The 18065-nt window shown below is 39.1% G+C and overlaps 1 protein-coding gene across 1 annotated transcript in view; it reads right to left on the bottom strand.

Annotated features, from left to right (window-relative positions):
• The window catches only part of arhgef40 (Rho guanine nucleotide exchange factor (GEF) 40), a 63386-nt gene that overhangs the window by 24071 nt on the left and 21250 nt on the right, over positions 1-18065 (bottom strand). Inside the window, exons 4-11 of the mRNA XM_061710155.1 lie at positions 11943-12228; positions 6608-7763; positions 5054-5292; positions 4774-4962; positions 3702-3816; positions 1866-1959; positions 1651-1737; positions 874-990 (exon numbers count right to left, since the gene is read on the bottom strand). Of these exons, the coding sequence (XP_061566139.1) occupies positions 874-990; positions 1651-1737; positions 1866-1959; positions 3702-3816; positions 4774-4962; positions 5054-5292; positions 6608-7763; positions 11943-12228 (2283 nt within the window). The remainder of the gene's footprint in view (positions 1-873; positions 991-1650; positions 1738-1865; positions 1960-3701; positions 3817-4773; positions 4963-5053; positions 5293-6607; positions 7764-11942; positions 12229-18065) is intronic.

The raw sequence follows: 18065 nt of genomic DNA, 5'->3' as shown, positions 1-18065 counted from the left end.
TCACGCCACTTTGTAATTAGTTCAAGAACAATAACCGATATGGTTAATGATAACTTATCTTGTTGTGAACAAGAATACCAGAGAATCCTTTCAGAAATCTTTAGTAAAAGGTCAAACCTATTCATCTTTTCTGCCAATATAGAGATAAAATCAGTCTATTGAATTCAGTATAGCTGTAAAACTATTTACGATTTACTGTAACGCAGAACCATAATTCAGGCTTCACCCGCAAATCTTCACACACTCCTCAGCAGAATTTTTTCTACAAAACGGCAAGATATAAATCTACACTTTTTATACAGAATGGAGAAAACACAATAGGTTTCGAAATATCTAGCTCCAATTGGTCGTTTATATCGTTGAAAGAAAATAGAGGTTATAGTAGGCTACGTGAAAGGAGTTCTTTGTATCTGCACTTGATTGCTCTTCCTCTGGCACAGTAAAATTGAAATTGAATTGCAAGAACTGAACTTGAATTGTGAGAACTGAATGTAGATTCAGTTTTTCAATGCAATGATTCAAATTAAACAATACAAATTCAAATTATGTGATTCAGATTCAGTTTTTTAATGCAATTATTCAAGTTGAGCAATTCAAATTCAAATATAAATTATTCAAATTCAGTTTCTAGTGGCACATATTTCTGCCCATATAAAACATCTTAAATGTTATTTCTCTCTTTTTTATGTACTTTTCCTCCATTGTACTTTATAAAAAAGCTCAATGACACTGGAAGGCGACTGAAATGCACACCCAAGTCGATGAACGTGGTAAAGCGGTTGTACATAATGGAATATATTAGGGCAGAGAGATGGAAACAGGTGAAGGACCGGTACTAAGTGAATGTAAACAGACGGAGCGACGGCTCCTCACCAGTCTGAAAGCCAGCCACTCCGAGTGACAGTGGCTGAAGTCTCCGTCCAGCTCCTCGGGCAGCTGCTGCTTATCCACATACTGCTGAAGGACCGCTGTTCCCTGCACCGTGTGGGTCTGGAGACAAGAGTCAGAGGAAAACAACAACAACAGTGAGCAAGGACATGTTTAAAACTCATGAGAACTTCCAAAAGGTTGGAAAAAAGAAACAGTTTATCGTGCAGAAGCCTTGAAGTGCACTGATTCCTCAAGACTGACGTGGATTAAAACTTATATCCTACCAATACTTGATTTTTGAAGCGGAATCAAAACCATTTTACCAAGAAGTTGGTTTACTGCCGTTCTCGTACTGTGAATACAAACTGGGAGGGGTTTTTATTCTTTTATTTCTTGACATGCAAACATTCAAAGCTGCCAGGCTGAAACACAAACCACATGTGATGCAGACTTTGTCGTCGGCATGGAAATTCTTTGCTGACTGATGCAAAACAATGTGCTGATTTACAGTGTAAATGTTCAAGAAAAATGCAAGGTGAAATCAGTACACTTGAATGCATCTGCAACCAATCACAGATTTTGGTAAGTAATAGAGATTTCTATTTGATTTATTTGAGAAAACATCATTTTTTAAATATTCATTCATGCATTAAATCATTTTTCTTTTGACAATCCTGCAGAAGCTGCACACGGGTTAGCATTTGTAAATAAATAATGAATAAAAGGAACTAAATAACAAAACACAATAGCACTGTGGTCATGTGATCTGCATAAGGTCACCTCTGCTCCTTGGAGATTAGTGGAAAGTGTCTCCTGCTGCTCTCCCACTAGAACCAGCACAGAGCCGAGACCGTCAGGAACCAGCACCTGGAACGCACGCAGGAGCGTTTACACGCGTGCATGTCTGAGCTACTAGCACATCTGCGTGCTAAATTACAGCACACGGGGAAATATGTGGCCCGTTTGTCTTAACAAGTCTTTTTTTCCCGACTCACCTGGAACAGTTTAAGGGCAGACAGGCAGAGAGCAGATGGCGGTGAGCATCTGCTGTCCATTAACACCGTCAGACCTTTTTCTTTGGCTGCAGGCCTGATGAAGGTGGATATCAGGTTAAAACACAGAAGAACTTTAAAGCGATGCGCCGTCCAGTCGCCGGCGTTTGATTCAGGAATTTTCCCCAAACTGTACTTGTTATCTTATCATCTCTTTCAAAAGCTGAAATGAAACTTCAGCAACAAACACGGCTGCGAGTACCAGACAGCAGTGCGGCATTAGTGCCAGCTATTCTGGCAAGGCTGGTACCTTTTTTTTGTTAAACTGGCTCCAGTTTATTTCTCTCAGCTTCTGGCACATTCTGCTTTAACCTACCCGTACCACGTGAAGTGACTGGTGGAGTCACCAAAAATAGAAGCAGATGAAGTAAAAAAAATCACTTTGGCTATAGTCTGAGAGCAAATGACACGGATATAAATAATCCAGAAAATAGGCTAATCACAGATTTTTGAAAAGAGCAGAAGGAAAGTCAGAGACCACCAGATGGGAATTATTTATATGAAAGGAGATGCTCACTGCAAAGTTCCCTTTGTTTACTTTTGTTAAAATCGCTAAACCCATCTTTGAAAAAGTTGAGATGGTATAGGAGAAAAACAAAAAGAGCATTTTTCGTGCAAAGTTCATTTAATCTTACATCCTGCAGACCTGCAACAGATTTAAATAATAGATTTTTTTATTTCTCACTTTATAATGTTGTGTCCTGCTACAACACTGAATTTGACTATATCGAGCAACAAAGCGTTACTTGGTATAAAAGCAGCTCTGATTACAGTCGCAGGCTAACAAATACCTGATGTAAGATCTGTTCTTATGTCTTTGTTTTCTTTATTTAAAAAGAATCATACACCTTGTAAAGAATCTCCTACAATCCTTGAATGGATTGAAATAGTTAATGACATCTACAATATGGAACGATTGACTTTTTCTTTGAGACATGCTACCAAGAAAGGTGAAAAATACTGGGAAAAATGGAAGTCATATTTGAACCTAAAATGATTTTCTGTATATGTGTTTGGTAGAAGAAATATGCCATTGTTTTTGTATTTCCCCTCTGCACAAAAAGAATGGACTTTTGAGTTATGTAAGAATGGGAGACATCTTCCATCTTCCTACGGAACGCTTAAGATCTACAAGAAAAGAGTAAAGGATTTAAAATCCTCTAGCAACCTGCACACATGGACACTAAGGACCCAGTATATTTTGATAAAAATGTAACCCGGACCCATCCAATCTTGTTTTAACAACATGCATTTCTATACACCTGTGATGACCCTGTCTTATGTTTTGTTTTTGTTGAAAAACTAAATAAAAATAAAATAAAAAAAAAAAAAGAATCATACACCTGCAATGAAGGAATCGACGTACTGTAGATGTTAATAACTGAAATGAAGTTAAAAAGAGAGTGAATTATCTTGTGTTCATACAGAACGGTGCATTAGTCTTAGGCACATCTAGTCTAATGCAGCAGGATATGAAGTTAAAGCTGCTAGTGGAGATAAAGGGTGATACTCTGATCTGGGTCTGTGATGTAACAGCACCCTGTAGATCTGAACACGTCAACTATAGATGTATTTTTTTTCAGACATCAGCTGCTCCGATGTGTCTCCAGTTTTTCATTTTGCAGTTATTTCAATTATACAAATAATCACTTCGGGGCACAGAAGACATTTTGTGTTTTTCAGCATTTGCTGTTTAAGTGAAAACATTATATAAACAAAATAATCTGACTTGTCAGCCGTGTAATTTCTGTGACTGGAGGAGGAAGGAATCAGAATTACCGAGTGATTCTGTGGTAACAGGCCAGAATCTGAGCCATCTCATCCGCGCAGACACCCTCCTGCAATGAGTCCGCCTTTGCGAGAATGAGAGCGCGCCCCAGCCTGTCCACTGTACCTGTGGTCAGTGAGCAGTATGTTAAAAAATGAAATGAAATCTACATTGTTTATTCACTTTACCAGGAGTAATCCCACTGTGGGATCCTTGGAAACAACAGACAACAACAAAGTGCAAGATAATCATTAGAAAGTGGAAAAGTCATCTTCATCGTAATCAGATTTCATTTTACAATGCAAACCTTTAGCTGTATTTACTATGGAGGATTTTTTGTGCCAAAATTAAATAAATAAATACATCATTAATTAATTAAAATGGGAATGAAATATATCATTAATTAATTAAATGTGTCATTAATTAATTAAAATTAGAATGAAATATGTCATTAATTAATTAAAATACAATTCATTTTAAGTAAAAATATATATTTATTATTTCAGCATTTAATTAATTAATGACACATTTAATTAATGATTTTGTGTTGCTGAATCATGAAATGTAAATGTAAAACTGTCAGTTTCACTCGTCAAACTCAGTGGGCGGATTCCAAACACCTCATTGGTTCCCCTGCACATCAAGTCAAGATGGGAAAGTGCAGAAATAACTCCAACAACTTCGAGTAGTTCCTCTGCTTTACACGCTACAAGCATTAAATGTGTAATTAAATGTGTCATTAATTAATTAAATGCAGTTTTACATTTCATGATTCACACGCAACACGAAATCATGTCATTAATTAATTAAATGCTGAAATAATAAATATATATTTTTACTTAAAATGAATTGTATTTTAATTAATTAATGACATATTTAATTCTAATTGTAATTAATTAATGACACATTTAATTAATTAATGATATATTTCATTCCCATTTTAATTAATTAATGATGTATTTATTTATTTAATTTTGGCACAAAAAATCCTCCATAATTTACACGTAGCATCAATACTACTAAATAAGAAGGTGTTAATGTAGAAATAGCTCATGTAGTCCAAAGGGGCAGAAAGACGCTTGCCTGTCAGCTGTAGCGTCCCTGACTGGAGGAGGTCTGCGTGTACTTCCCTGAGCAGGGCGGGCTCTTTAGAGGTAACACCATTTTGTTGGTCAGGACAAGTCTCCGCTGACGCCGCCTCCTCAGTAGAGTGGTTAAAGCAAGATGGGTCAGATTGGTCATTAGAGTCAGGCAAAGATTTGATTTCTGACTCTGTTGAGAGATGAAAAAATGGTTTACAATGCCCTTGTGATGACAGGGGACTTTATAAGAGCTACTGCTGCAACACACATTTTTTTCAGACCTGTGCTGCTTTTGGTTGTGTTCCCGTTCCCTTTATGAGCTGTTGTGGGCGCTCCATCCGGTTCATCAGCCTGCTCTGTTTGTTCAGACTGCTTCTCCTCCGTAATTGGCATCTTTGGCGGAGCAGAGCAGGTGGTGGGGCTTTGTTGAGGAGCTTTACCCTGCAATTTTGAGCCCTTCTGGTTTGCTCGGCCACCAGACCTAGCCCTCCCTTTGGCGCCCTTTCCCTTCCTTTTCCTCCTAGACGCAAAGCAGAGGAGAATCTTACTAAGGTACAGCCGAAAGTCTCTTATGGCATGTAATTCACCTTGAGCAGATTTGCACTCAAGTAGGGCTGGGCGATTATACAATCTCGATTTGTGATCGCGATCAAATTAAGTTCGATCACGGTGATCAGCTGTGGGTATACTTTCTCGATCACGTGCAAAACATGCTGCAGCAAAGTGCACGACAACCAATCACAACCCGCTTTCCTGGCACCGCGCTGTCTGCATTAATTGATCAGGCGCATGACATGCCGCGGAAGTCGGTAAGGATCCAGACGGGAGACGTACGTAGCTCTGTGTTTTACGTTTATTCACCATTCCATGCATAATTCTGGTCCGTTCCTTAAAGCAGGGCTTTATTAGCACGTCCTTATTACTCAGGCTATCCACTACAGAATTTAATCAGTTTAATCAGTTCGTATTAAAAAGAAAGCCTAACCGCGTTGCAACGCGCGCCGTACGGTGCATACGGCCGCGTACCCTACGCCGTAGGCTCTGCGTTGGTGCAACGCGGGACCATAAATCAGCCTTAGTCCCTTTAGGCTAATACTGTGAGAAATAACCTCTCATAATAGCGGTGTACAGTTAATAAATGTAATAAATGCTCCTACTGCCGTTTCTGCTGGCTACTGAGTCCCCTAAGTGGCGAATGAGTTTTAACTCCTTAATTACCAACCAGCGTCAGAGTCACACAGTACACAAACTGTGATGTTAGAGAGGCACCTTTTGGTCAATTTAAGCAACAGCATCGCCAGCTGCTTGACAGTGGCTCAACTCATATTAGTTTACTGGTTTTGTTGTTAAAAATGTCATTGCAATTTTATCTATGCAATTGTGAAAAAAAATGGCAAAATAAATGAAAAACTGTGAACAACCGCATGTTTTGGTTGGTTTACATTTTAAATGATCATGAAAATTTTTTTTGTCTGCTTAAACTACTTGAAACTTTTTTAAACTGCTTAAAACTACCTGTTTGTTGTGCCATTTTCTATATGGCTCTTGTTAAAACATGCTATTTGCTTTATTTGTTAATAGAAAAAAAAACTAATCTCTGGTTTCTTTCTATTTTATTCCAGAAGGGAGGGGGGGATCTTCTGATTTTAAAAATCGTGATTAAAAATCGAGATCGTTCAATATGGGAAAAAAAATCGTGATCACTTTTTTTGCCATATCGCCCAGCCCTACACTCAAGTGTTATGAATCAGTTTTGTACGTTCTTAAAGAAGTGTGAAAGAAATACACAAGATATGTAGAGTGAGTGCAGCATGCCGTGGGAACCATTTCTGTACCTTGGTGCTCTGAATCCTGCCGTTTTAACTTCTTTCCCTCGAGGACACACTCTGTCCTCAGTCTTTCCTTCGTCCCTTTCGCTTGAGACCTCTGGCTTGGACGTACTCTTCATTTTAGACCGAGTGTTGGAAATGTCTTCCCCTTTAGAAACTCCAGGGAATGGCCTCTCTGGTGCGTCTGACGTCGGGGTGACAGCATCACTGTCTCCGCTCAGTGGTTTATCAGTGTCCTCAAAAACAGAGTCTGAGTGAGATCCATGATCCGAGTGGCCCTCTGAAACAGGCCCGACTTTGTGGTTTGTTAAGTCAAAGACGTCATTAGTGACTACGCTGTCGCTGCTCGGGGAGTCTTTACTCCTGTGGTCATCTCTGGAAGGCTGTGCAAAGCCATTGCTGTCTCTCTCTCTGCCCACCCCAGGCCTCCTCTCTTTGAATGGACCATCAAAATAAATCCCATGGCTTTCATGTCCTTCAGAGCCTCTGATTGTTTTATCTCCTTCATCTGAGTCCTGGACCGAGGAGGAGTAAGACCGTCTTCCTCTGTTAAGCCCTGCAACTCCTGATGGAGGCTTTGGTGGTACCACGCCATCCTTGTGGGCCACCGCGTCTCCTTTAGCACCAAAAATCCCCCGAAAGCTTCCGGACCTTTCTGTTTTCCCATAACCCCAAACTTTCCCTTTGCGAACTTTGATGGCCTTACCTCTCTTGCACAGAGGCAAGGTTTTGGTCTTACATATCCCATGCATCTCCAGGTACCTCTGCCTTGGATCAACCCTTCCCTCGGGGCCACTTCTGGGCTCCAGAAGCTCCACATAATCTCCATCGAGTTGAGGCTGTCTCGCAGTCCGCCCAAGGCCATCTTCGCTACGCCTCCGTTGGAGCGCAGGGTCTGAGTCCAAGCCGTCTGGTGGTAGATCATCATCTTCTTCATCCCAGGACCAGGAGTCCGGTTCCCCTGAGGATGAACCACCCCAGCCCCCGAGGCTGCTGCTCCCCTCACTGGGAAGGCGCTTGGTCATCAGGCCCTTGCCGTCTGCCATGAGGCCTAACTCCTCTGATGGGTCATGGATGAACTTCGGGTAGACAACCTCTTTCCATGGAAGTCGTAGCACACCATCAGATGTGCTGACCAAGCAGGTGTCAAGTCCCCCGCCCACTGTGTGAAGATGAAAGAAGACAAAGTTTATGTTATATTGTAGGGGTGTAACGATACACTAATCTCACGATGCGGTACGATACACGATATTGACGTCACGATAACGATACGATACTATATTATAGCAGTATTTTTTTAACAACCTTGAATGAGGTAGTCATGAGGAAATTGTCTTTTATTTGAAAGACAAAATACAAAACAATGCTGTGTGTTTGCCCTATTGTTACAGTTTGTAATGCTTTATAACTGTTTAAGTTTTAACGAGAAAGCCAGGCCAACCATTTTCCACAAACTGAACTAAAAGTAAATGTCAGGTTTGCATTATGATCTTCAGTTTCATACAAGTACAAATAGTTTGCCACAAACTGAATAGTTTCTCTCATGTACGATTTGACTTTTTTCTTTTCCAGAAATTTAACAGCTAAAATTAAATAAATAAATACAAGTAAATAAATACATACAATTTTACATCATAAAAAAGTTTGATTCATGCTCACCTTATAAGTGTAAGAGGAGATTTATTTTTGTTAAGGTTATTTTGGTAATTCAGGGTTCATTATTTTATAAATATATTCTTTATATTCTGATGTAAATCAGGGACTATAATGACACTAGTCAGTTTATCTGTAGTTAATATGTTTTAGATTGGGCGGAGTGATACAGCACTAGGTGCTGTGTTGATGTTCTAAAATCCTACACTGTTGAGGGACATTAAAGTACACTGGAACTCAGCAGAAGTTGTCCCGTTGTTGTGTTTATCCTACTCACCACCCCAAAAAGGTTTAATTTAATAAGGTAAGGCTTAACTCTACACCAGACTTAAATAAGTAAAGGTTCAGACCTCAAAACGGGACTGCAAAACGGGACTAGTTTCTTCTGAGCGGAGGAAGATTTTGGTCCGCGCGGTCCGGCCGCGGTCCGGTCGGATGTGCGTTACTAGTCAAAACAATAGATTAATATTAATAACCCAATATCGCGATACACTTTGTCACCTCCACGACACGTATTGTGACATTTTTGTATCGCAAAATTTCGTGGCACGATATATTGTTACGCCCCTAATATATTGAAATGTTTGTTGATTGTACTGAACATTGAGCAACAATATCTTCCTACTTCCACTGTTAGCTACTGTAGGTGGTAAAAAACATCACCCTATCACTTTAGTCTTCCTGTCACCCACTCTGTTGCTCTGCATGTTGCCTCTTGAAACACAGCACTTATGTACAAGTTTCAAGTACATAAAAGTGCAGTTTAAGAGGGTGCACGTGCAACATACTAAGAGAATGATGCGGTTGCTCGGCAGCAAAGCATCCAGGGCTTATTTTAGAAAACAGGTTCAGTAAAGAGTAAACAAACCCTGAGATGAGAAACTGAGTTTCTGGTTTCAAAATTAAGGTTAAGTGGTAATTCATTCAACTCTGAGTGTGTTGAATCTGGGTTAAACACATACACCAGGGCTTCGACTGCAATAGATCATGGTCCGCATGGATCACTCCTCGATCTATCGCATGTCATACGATTGATAATTCTGACCAAAAACTGGCATTGCAAGTGGATTGCAATGAGAGAGCAAATCATCATCAGTTGCCACAAGACATCCAGAAGTTGTTTCAAATAAAAGAAAATAAACACAATCTCAGGGGAATATGTAATTTTAAAAAACAACATGTACGAACAAACATCAAAACCCATTGTGTATCAGTGAAGGGAGTCAAATTGTGGAATAACTGTAAAGATGAAATGAAATCATGCAAATCACTAAGTAAGTTTAAACAAATCTTTAAAAACACTACTCTTTATGGATACAAAATGGAAATGGACACATGAACTGACAACCAATGACCAAAGTGCCTTGCTCAGCTGAACCATTTTTTCTTTTCTTTTATGCTTTTCTTTTTGAAGTTGTGTGAAATGAAGAAACGGTAAAAACAGAACATTAGAAGGGGTAGGACTAGAAAAGTTTTTTGAAATTTCATCCTACACCCTTTCAGGAAATATTTATTTACATATAGATTTGTCTCTTTAATTTGCTTTGTTTTGCTTATGGTTTTCTTTGTTGTTCTTTGTTTTTTTTTTTTTTTTTTTTCGGTATATACATTTTATGCATTCTGATTATTTTGTTTTTGTTTTAACCTGTTTGAATAAATAAATAAATGAAATGAAATGAAATGATTGCTCTGGGTAAGATAGCAAGTGGTAGCAGCAAACATGCAGGAAATGCAAACATCTGGAAAGTCCCCAGTATGGGAGCACATTTACCTGCAGTCAATAATGAACCAACTTATACCCTTTTTCCACCAAACCGGTTCCAGGACTGGTTCTGGGCCAGTGCTGAGTTTGGAACCGGGCTTTCTGTTCCCACTTACAAAGAACTGGCTCCGGGCCAGAAAAAGAATCGGTTCTCAACTGGTTCGCAAGTTGAATGAGTTGTGAACCAGCACCAGCACTGGTCCGGAACCAGCTCTGTAACCGGTTTGGTGGAAAAGGGGTAACATTGTTACATTTCTGGATGCCTTTGGAAGAGGTTACAGCATGCAAAACAAATAAGCATCACGCCTCTTCATTGCACTTTTTTTTTAAGTACTGTAGTTTATCTAAAATGTTTAAAAAAGAAAGAGGTATAATACCTGACAATCTTGTTCACTTTTAAAGTGACAGCAAAATAGTATTAAAAAAAATCCCACCCTTTTCTTTTTGAAACATTACCGAGTCTTTGCTCCAAAACTGTGATATGATCCAAACCTCGAGGTTTGTGCTCCGTAACAACCCTAACCGCGTCTAAGAAAGACTGTCATCAATAGAGCTCTGGTATTGTGATTTACCATGGCAACCCCCACTAAACATAAGAGATCCATGAACGCTCTAACAAGACTCATTGGGATAAGCCAAATAATTTATTTGGAGCCTTAATACACTTTCCTGGCGCAAATGTAGCTCAGTTCTAACCAGTGCAATCACTTTGTCAATTCATCAAATAAAATCAAATGTCTAAGAAAGTTAAACTTGTGACTCGAGACAGAGAGGAACTTGAGGTCTAAGAAACAAAACCAGGTTATTTCCTGCAACCATGGCAACAGATTCAAAGTATGAGTTGCATCAGTTTCACTGTCAGAAAGGGAAAACTCTGACTTTTCCCTCATTTCAGGTTCAATATGTGAAATAGGCCCCTGGCAATCTACACATTGTTATAATGATAACATTATCAAAAGAGGTCTCACCAATCCTGTTCATTCATTTATTTTCATCTCCAGCAGCAGCTGTTCGTCTTCAGTGGATTTTATCTTATACATTTGGATTTTTTTATTTAACTAGTCTTGCTAGCTGATTCCTACGACGGAGTATTAGGGCCAAACAAAAAAACAAAAAAAGGAAATTACGAGAATAAAGTCATAATGTAATGAGAATAAAGTCGTAAAATTACGAGAATAAAGTCATAATATTACGAGAATAAAGTCGTAAAATTACGAGAATAAAGTCATAATATTACGAGAATAAAGTCGTAAAATTACGAGAATAAAGTCATAATATTACGAGAATAAAGTTGTAATATATTATAAATAGCATCACAAGATGCTCAATATTCCTCATTTTAACACAGGGAGAAGAAGCTCTTCCTGTTAGAGTTCTCATAAATTATATTCTCATAATATTACGACTTTATTCTCGTAATTTTACGACTTTATTCTCGTAATATTACGACTTTATTCTCGTAATATTACGACTTTATTCTCATAATATTACGACTTTATTCTATTACGACTGTATTCTCGTAATGTTACGACTGTATTCTCGTAATTTTACGACTTTATTCTCATTATATTATGACTTTATTCTCGTAATTTCCAATTTTTTTGTCTTAGTTTGGCCCTAATACTCCGTCGTAGATTCCAACATAACCATCACGATTATGGAACAGCTCATGGGACGGACTGAATAAACTTGTTTCTTTAGTTTCTTAAGACATCTGTAAATCCTTTCCAGTAACATGTAGAGTGATTGAAAGTAACTATCAATAAATAAGAGTGTCAGCTTTCACTGGAGATTGATTGATTTGAAAATAGCTCACAATTCACTAAGGGTATGCTGGAGATGGATTTTTAAATCTTTTTTTTTAAGTAATATTCCCAGAAGGGGGAATGTAAATGTCAACTTATGTAAAGAGCGTGTTTTCCTGACCTTCTCGCTTGTGGCCCCGCTCCTTGTTGACGCTATGCAGCCACTCAGAGGTGAACACGAGAGGATGCTGCGACTCGGGCACTAAAACTTCCTGGACCGTGCGACCGCCAGGGGCCAAGCACTTGAGGGCCAGCCGGGGGCAGCGCGTCGAGAAGGGCACCACCTGCAGGTAGAAGTCATTACTGCGCAGAAGCCTCCAGTCCAAGGTGGAGAGCTGGACCACCACCTTCTCCCCCAGGCAGAGAGGCCAGCCGGAGTGCAGGAACAAGCAGCCCAGATACTGAGACTGAGGAAAAAGGAACAGGAAAACAGATTCAAACATACATTAGAATGATAAAGCTTTCATCCGTATCGTGACTGCAAAAAACTGCCCTTTACAATACGGTTTTCTTTCTCCACAAGCAGATCTGGGTAGTGTACACTTGTCCTCTCTCATTCACAAAGCTCGGTGGGAGCTTGTCTGCATGTCTGCGTTAACTACTGTGTTGACTAAAATGAGTTGACTTTCTAGAACCGATACCGCACAAGTCAACACTTTTTACCAGCCCGACTGGCCTGAAGCCAAAAGCCACAAACAAATGTCAGACATGTGACTCACGCAGTGTTTTCCAAACTGTAAAAAAAGAAAAAAAAAAAGAAAGGAAAACCCCCGCTTCTGTGTACCGATACAATGAGAAGGCCCTGGAGAGCTGCAGGCGGACAAAAACCTGCACATCACCAGCCGCTCATCACAACAGCCGGCCGCTGCCGCGCCGGTCCACTGTTGCACAAGAGGAAAAAACACACGAGCCGACGCTGACAGCACTGAGGAAACCAGTCTAAATTAAGCACATCAGGCCTCAATATACAGCAGAAAATTCCACATGAAAAAAAAAAATAATCTCAGGGATGGAAAACGTCTCACGGAATCCTTCATAAATCAATTAATCTGTAAAGATGAACATATCATATTTGAATCCCAGCTTAATGAAGGTGGTGTCAGATCAATGCGGCCCCTCTGAAGCTGGAGTGTAACATCATCCTGAACCTCTCCTGGCGGTTCAGTCACGTCTCGTCGGCCCTCTCCGGGCCCTCCAGACTCACAAGACGTGATTAAATTAAATTCCTTGCTCAACTCCACATCCTTCTTCCCTTTTTTCTACCTCCCTGCTCTTTATTCAACCCCCCCCTCAAGGCTCCCTCCATATCTCCTTTTGTGCACGCTCTTAAGCCGGGGCAAAGCTCCAGGCTCACCGTCTCATATCTGTCGGGTGGATATTAGCAGCAAGTGCGCATAATTGTGACTTTTTTCTCTCTTATAAAGAAAAAGTTACATCCTCTGACACACAGCACCCCGTTCCACCCCACCCTCGCTTCTCCCTCCATGCACCCCTGTGTTTGCACCGTCTCTCCCACCTCCCACCCAGGGGCGCCTCCAAAAATGTTTCATAGGGGGGGCCAGATGGGGCCACTTAAATTCTTGGGGTGGACACCAAAACTAAAAGCCGTCATTACAGGATTGTATTATACTGTTGTAGTATAAGGGCTCAGAAATACTTAAAAAAACGCCTACTGATATACTTGGGTTTATTACGGAAGAGTATTAGGGCCATGCAAGAGAAAAAATATTTGAGAGGGGAAGATTCTTTTTTATTGTGCACTTCGAGAAAAAAGTCGAAATGTCGAGAAAAAAGTCGAAATGTTGAGATTAATGTTGAAATACAATTTTGTGAATAAAGTTGAAATTTCGAGAATAAAGTTGAAATACATTTCATCTTTTTTCGCAAAATTCTACTTCAACATTAATATCTACATTTCGACTTTTTCCTCGACATTTTTACTTTTTTCTCGACATTTCGACTTTTTTCTCGACACTTCGACTTTTTCCTCGACATTTTGACTTTTTTCTCGACATTTCGACTTTTTTCTCGACATTTCGCCTTTTTCCTCGACATTTCGACTTTTTTCTCGACATTTCGACTTTTTCCTCAACATTTTGACTTTTTTCTCGAAGTGCATAATGAAAAAAAAATCTTCCTCCTCTAAAATATTATTTTTATTTTTCTCCTGCCTGGCCCTAATACTCTTCCGTAGGGGTGGCCAGTGGGGAGGCCAGCAAATTTGTAGGGGGGGGCCGTGGCCACCCTTGGCCACCCCCTGGTGACGCCACTGCTCCCACCATTCCTCCATCAATCCATGACAGTCTGCAGTTCCCAACATCTTGTTTCTCTGAAGATAGTGAATGAAAGCTGTACTCATTCTCTTCATTCTCAAAATTCTCTCTATTCCCCCCCCCCCTCTCTCTGTCGTTCTTTCCCTCTCTTTCCCCCTCTCCCTCTCTCTCGCTCTCCCTCTCCTTCTGTCTGTCTCTCTCTCTCTCCCCCTCTCCCTCTTTCCCTCCCCTCACACATGGAAGGCATTACCGTGGTGACTCACAGTCCACCTCCATCCCAGGCAGCTCCGCTGAGCGACAATGAAAACACTAGTTTGATCCCGATCCCCCGCGCACGTCCCAATGTGTAAGTCGAAGGAAAACAGCGGGGGGAAATATGAGAAAGTCCTTGTGTTTGTTTTTGTGAGTGCTTCAGAGTCAAATCAAAGACACGTTGTTCCGTGTAAACATCCATGACTGGCCCGTTTTGTTTTGCGTGCAGGAAATGCAGGGGAGGGATGCGCGGACATGAATGCCTTTACACTCTGAGCTGAATGCATATTATTGACATTCACCTCTAACCATTCAAGGACACTTTGAAACTTTTTTGGGGGTCAAGGCTAAAAGTCAACTAAAGTTGTGGAGTTTCAAGTCAGCATCGAAAGTTGGAAAATGCAGATTAAATGTTTTCAAATTGACTTTGACTTAGGGCTGGGCGATATATCGAGATTTTAATATATATCGATATATTTTCAAACGCGATATGGTACGAGACAATATCGTTTATATCGATTTAAAAAAAAAAAATTATGATTTTTTTTAATGATTTTGATGTAGCTTATTTTGTGACAAATTGACTTGAATGTTTTATTTGAGATTTGCACAAATATTTTGTTATTTGCACAACTGTCAACCTCAGTGGAAAAGTCTGCCTGTTACTGTCTACATTGTATTAATTGTACAGTGTATTTTAATTTAATTGTTATGCAGGAAAGGGATATTTGTTTTATTTTATTCAAGAAGCATTTTTATTCTATATATGCAGGCAGTTTATTTTTATTTCATTTGTTTTATACATTTTGATATTGTGCAGACCTCTGTTAATAAAGGAACCTGTGTGACATTTGGCACGAGGCTTTGTATTAAAACTGACTGTTTTTTAAAGGGTTTGCCTCAGAAAAAATGAAGCTAACAGAGATGCTATGCTATAATGCTTTGGGGGAAACCCCAATTATGGCAAACAAAAAATATCGATATATATCGAGTATCGCCATTTCGCTGGAAAATATGGAGATATGACTTTTGGTCCATATCGCTCAGCCCTACTTTGACTGCTATATTTTTGTACGAATCCACACACCCAAGTTTGCATTTAAGCTCTGCAACAGGCTCCAAAGAACTCAAGAACAAAAAGTTGGCATGAGAGCAACACGGTGGCAGGGAAAACAAAGCATTTTTAAACGGTTGATGTCAACAGATTTGGCACAAAAGCAGTGTCCATGACAGTCTGAGTCTCAGGGGGACAGGCAGGGGATTTCCAGTTTGTTTACTAAAGCTGGAGAAAATCCTGAAAACATGAAAAAAAAGGTTCCTCAAAGAAAGATCAGAAGGCATTTTTTTATATTCCTGCTGACAGCAGGAGTACAAAATGTGCTTAATCTGATAATAATTTCTCATTTTCAAGTGTGAGATATTCAATCATTCACAGGATCTAGAGAAATGTCAGTGAATTAAAGAAAAGCAATTGGAAGCGCGACACCTGTGACACCTGGATGCCTGTGATCTCCGGTCCTCAGACAGCACTGCATCAGAACCCCCACTTAACACCTGAGATAACCACACGGGTGGGGGGGAGGGTGACCGAGGGGAAACTTTGTCACTGTGAAACGTAGCTACAGTCACTAATGCATCTTCAACATGTTAAGAGTTTACCGTGCAGAAAAGAGGTCCTATTTCATCCTCGTTCAGAGGTCTGTTGCCCTCTCGAAGGTGTCTGGGAAACCAACTCTGTTCAGGCAAATCAGCATGAAAGAGTTTAATTTGTAAGAATGGACACTGTGTGCTCGGTAGGGATGGGCGGTATGGACAAAAAAATGTTTTCTGGCATTTAACCCAATAACGATAAAAAAAAATACCAATACAAAAAGTGTCATCAACGGGAATATTTCTTTCTTTCAGGCTCATTTCTTTCTTTCTTTCTTTCAGGCTCATTTCTTTCTTTCAGGCTCATTTCTTTCTTTCTTTCTTTCAGGCTCATTTCTTTCTTTCTTTCTTTCTTTCTTTCTTTCTTTCTTTCTTTCTTTCTTTCTTTCTTTCTTTCTTTCTTTCTTTCTTTCTTTCTTTCTTCTTCTTTCTTTCTTTCTTTCTTTCTTTCTTTCTTTCTTTCAGGCTCATTTCTTTCTTTCTTTCTTTCTTTCTTTCTTTCTTTCTTTCTTTCTTTCTTTCTTTCTTTCTTTCTTTCTTTCTTTCTTTCTTTCTTTCTTTCTTTCTTTCTTTCTTTCAGGCTCATTTCTTTCTTTCTTTCTTTCTTTCTTTCTTTCTTTCTTTCTTTCTTTCTTTCTTTCTTTCTTTCTTTCTTTCTTTCTTTCTTTCTTTCTTTCTTTCTTTCTTTCAGGCTCATTTCTTTCTTTCTTTTCTTTCTTTCTTTCTTTCTTTCTGGCTCATTTCTTTCTTTCTTTCTTTTTTTTCTTTCTTTCTTTCAGGCTCATTTTCTTTCTTTCTTTCTTTCTTTCTTTCTTTCTTTCTTTCTTTCTTTCTTTCTTTCTTTCTTCTTTCTTTCTTTCTTTCTTTCTTCTTCTTTCTTTCTTTCTTTCAGGCTCATTTCTTTCTTCTTCTTTCTTTCTTTCTGGCTCATTTCTTTCTTTCTTTCTTTTTTTTCTTTCTTTCTTTCAGGCTCATTTCTTTCTTTCTTTCATGCTCATTTCTTTCTTTCTTTCTTTCATGCTCATTCTTTCTTTCTTTCTTTCTTTCTTTCTTTCAGGCTCATTTCTTTCTTTCTTTCATGCTCATTTCTTTCTTTCTTTCTTTTCTTTCTTTCTTTCTTTCTTTTCTTTCTTTTCTTTCTTTCTTTCTTTCTTTCTTTCTTTCTTTCTTTTCTTTCTTTCTTTCTTTCTTTCAGGCTCATTTCTTTCTTCTTTCTTTCTTTCATGCTCATTTTCTTTCTTTCTTTCTTTCTTTCTTTCTTCTTTCTTTCTTTCTTTCTTTCTTTTCTTTCTTTCTTTCTTTCTTTCTTTCTTTCTTTCTTTCTTTCTTTCTTCTTTCTTTCTTTCTTTCTTTTCTTTCTTTCTTTCTTCTTTCTTTCAGACTCATTTCTTTCTTCTTTCTTTCTTTCATGCTCATTTCTTTCTTTCTTTCTTTTCTTTCTTTTCTTGTCTTTTCCTTTCTTTCTTTCTTTCTTTCTTTCTTTCTTTTCTTTTCTTTCTTTCTTTCTTTCTTTCTTCTTTCTTTCTTTCTTTCTTTCTTTCTTTCAGGGCTCATTTCCTCAATTTATCGTTTTTACCGTGAGATGACAAATTTTTGGTTTATCGTGAACGGTAAAATATCGCCCATTCCTAGTGCTCGGGAGTAAATACCAAGGAAAAAAAAAAAACGATCCAGTCTTCAATCAGGAGCAAGTCCACAACCAGGGTCAGTGATGTTGCGATATTGCCCTCAACAATGACAATTTACACGTCTGTGAAGGCCACGTTACTGCAGCAAGGAAAAGTGCAGTACCTGTAGATTTCAGAGGAACATATGCTGCCTTGAAAAGGACATCTTTTCCAGGGATTTCCTCAGAAAAAGCAAAAGCCCCGTCTGCACAGACTGCACAAACATGACGGTGGAAGTACGCTTAGTATCACCAAGGGGAAATGAAATTGCTGCAGCGTAAATACTTACTTGGAAAGTAAATCAATTTGTAAAACATTACATCAAGGTAAAATAAACACGATGTGGGAAACCTGGATGATAAGTGTGTTTGTGTGTGTTTGTCGCCTGGCGACAACCGTGCT

The sequence above is a fragment of the Cololabis saira genome, chromosome 20 (genome assembly GCF_033807715.1).
Source record: "Cololabis saira isolate AMF1-May2022 chromosome 20, fColSai1.1, whole genome shotgun sequence".
Taxonomy (NCBI): domain Eukaryota; kingdom Metazoa; phylum Chordata; class Actinopteri; order Beloniformes; family Belonidae; genus Cololabis; species Cololabis saira.
The sequence above is the reverse complement of the archived record's forward strand: the minus strand, read 5'-3'. Positions and strand labels throughout refer to the sequence as shown.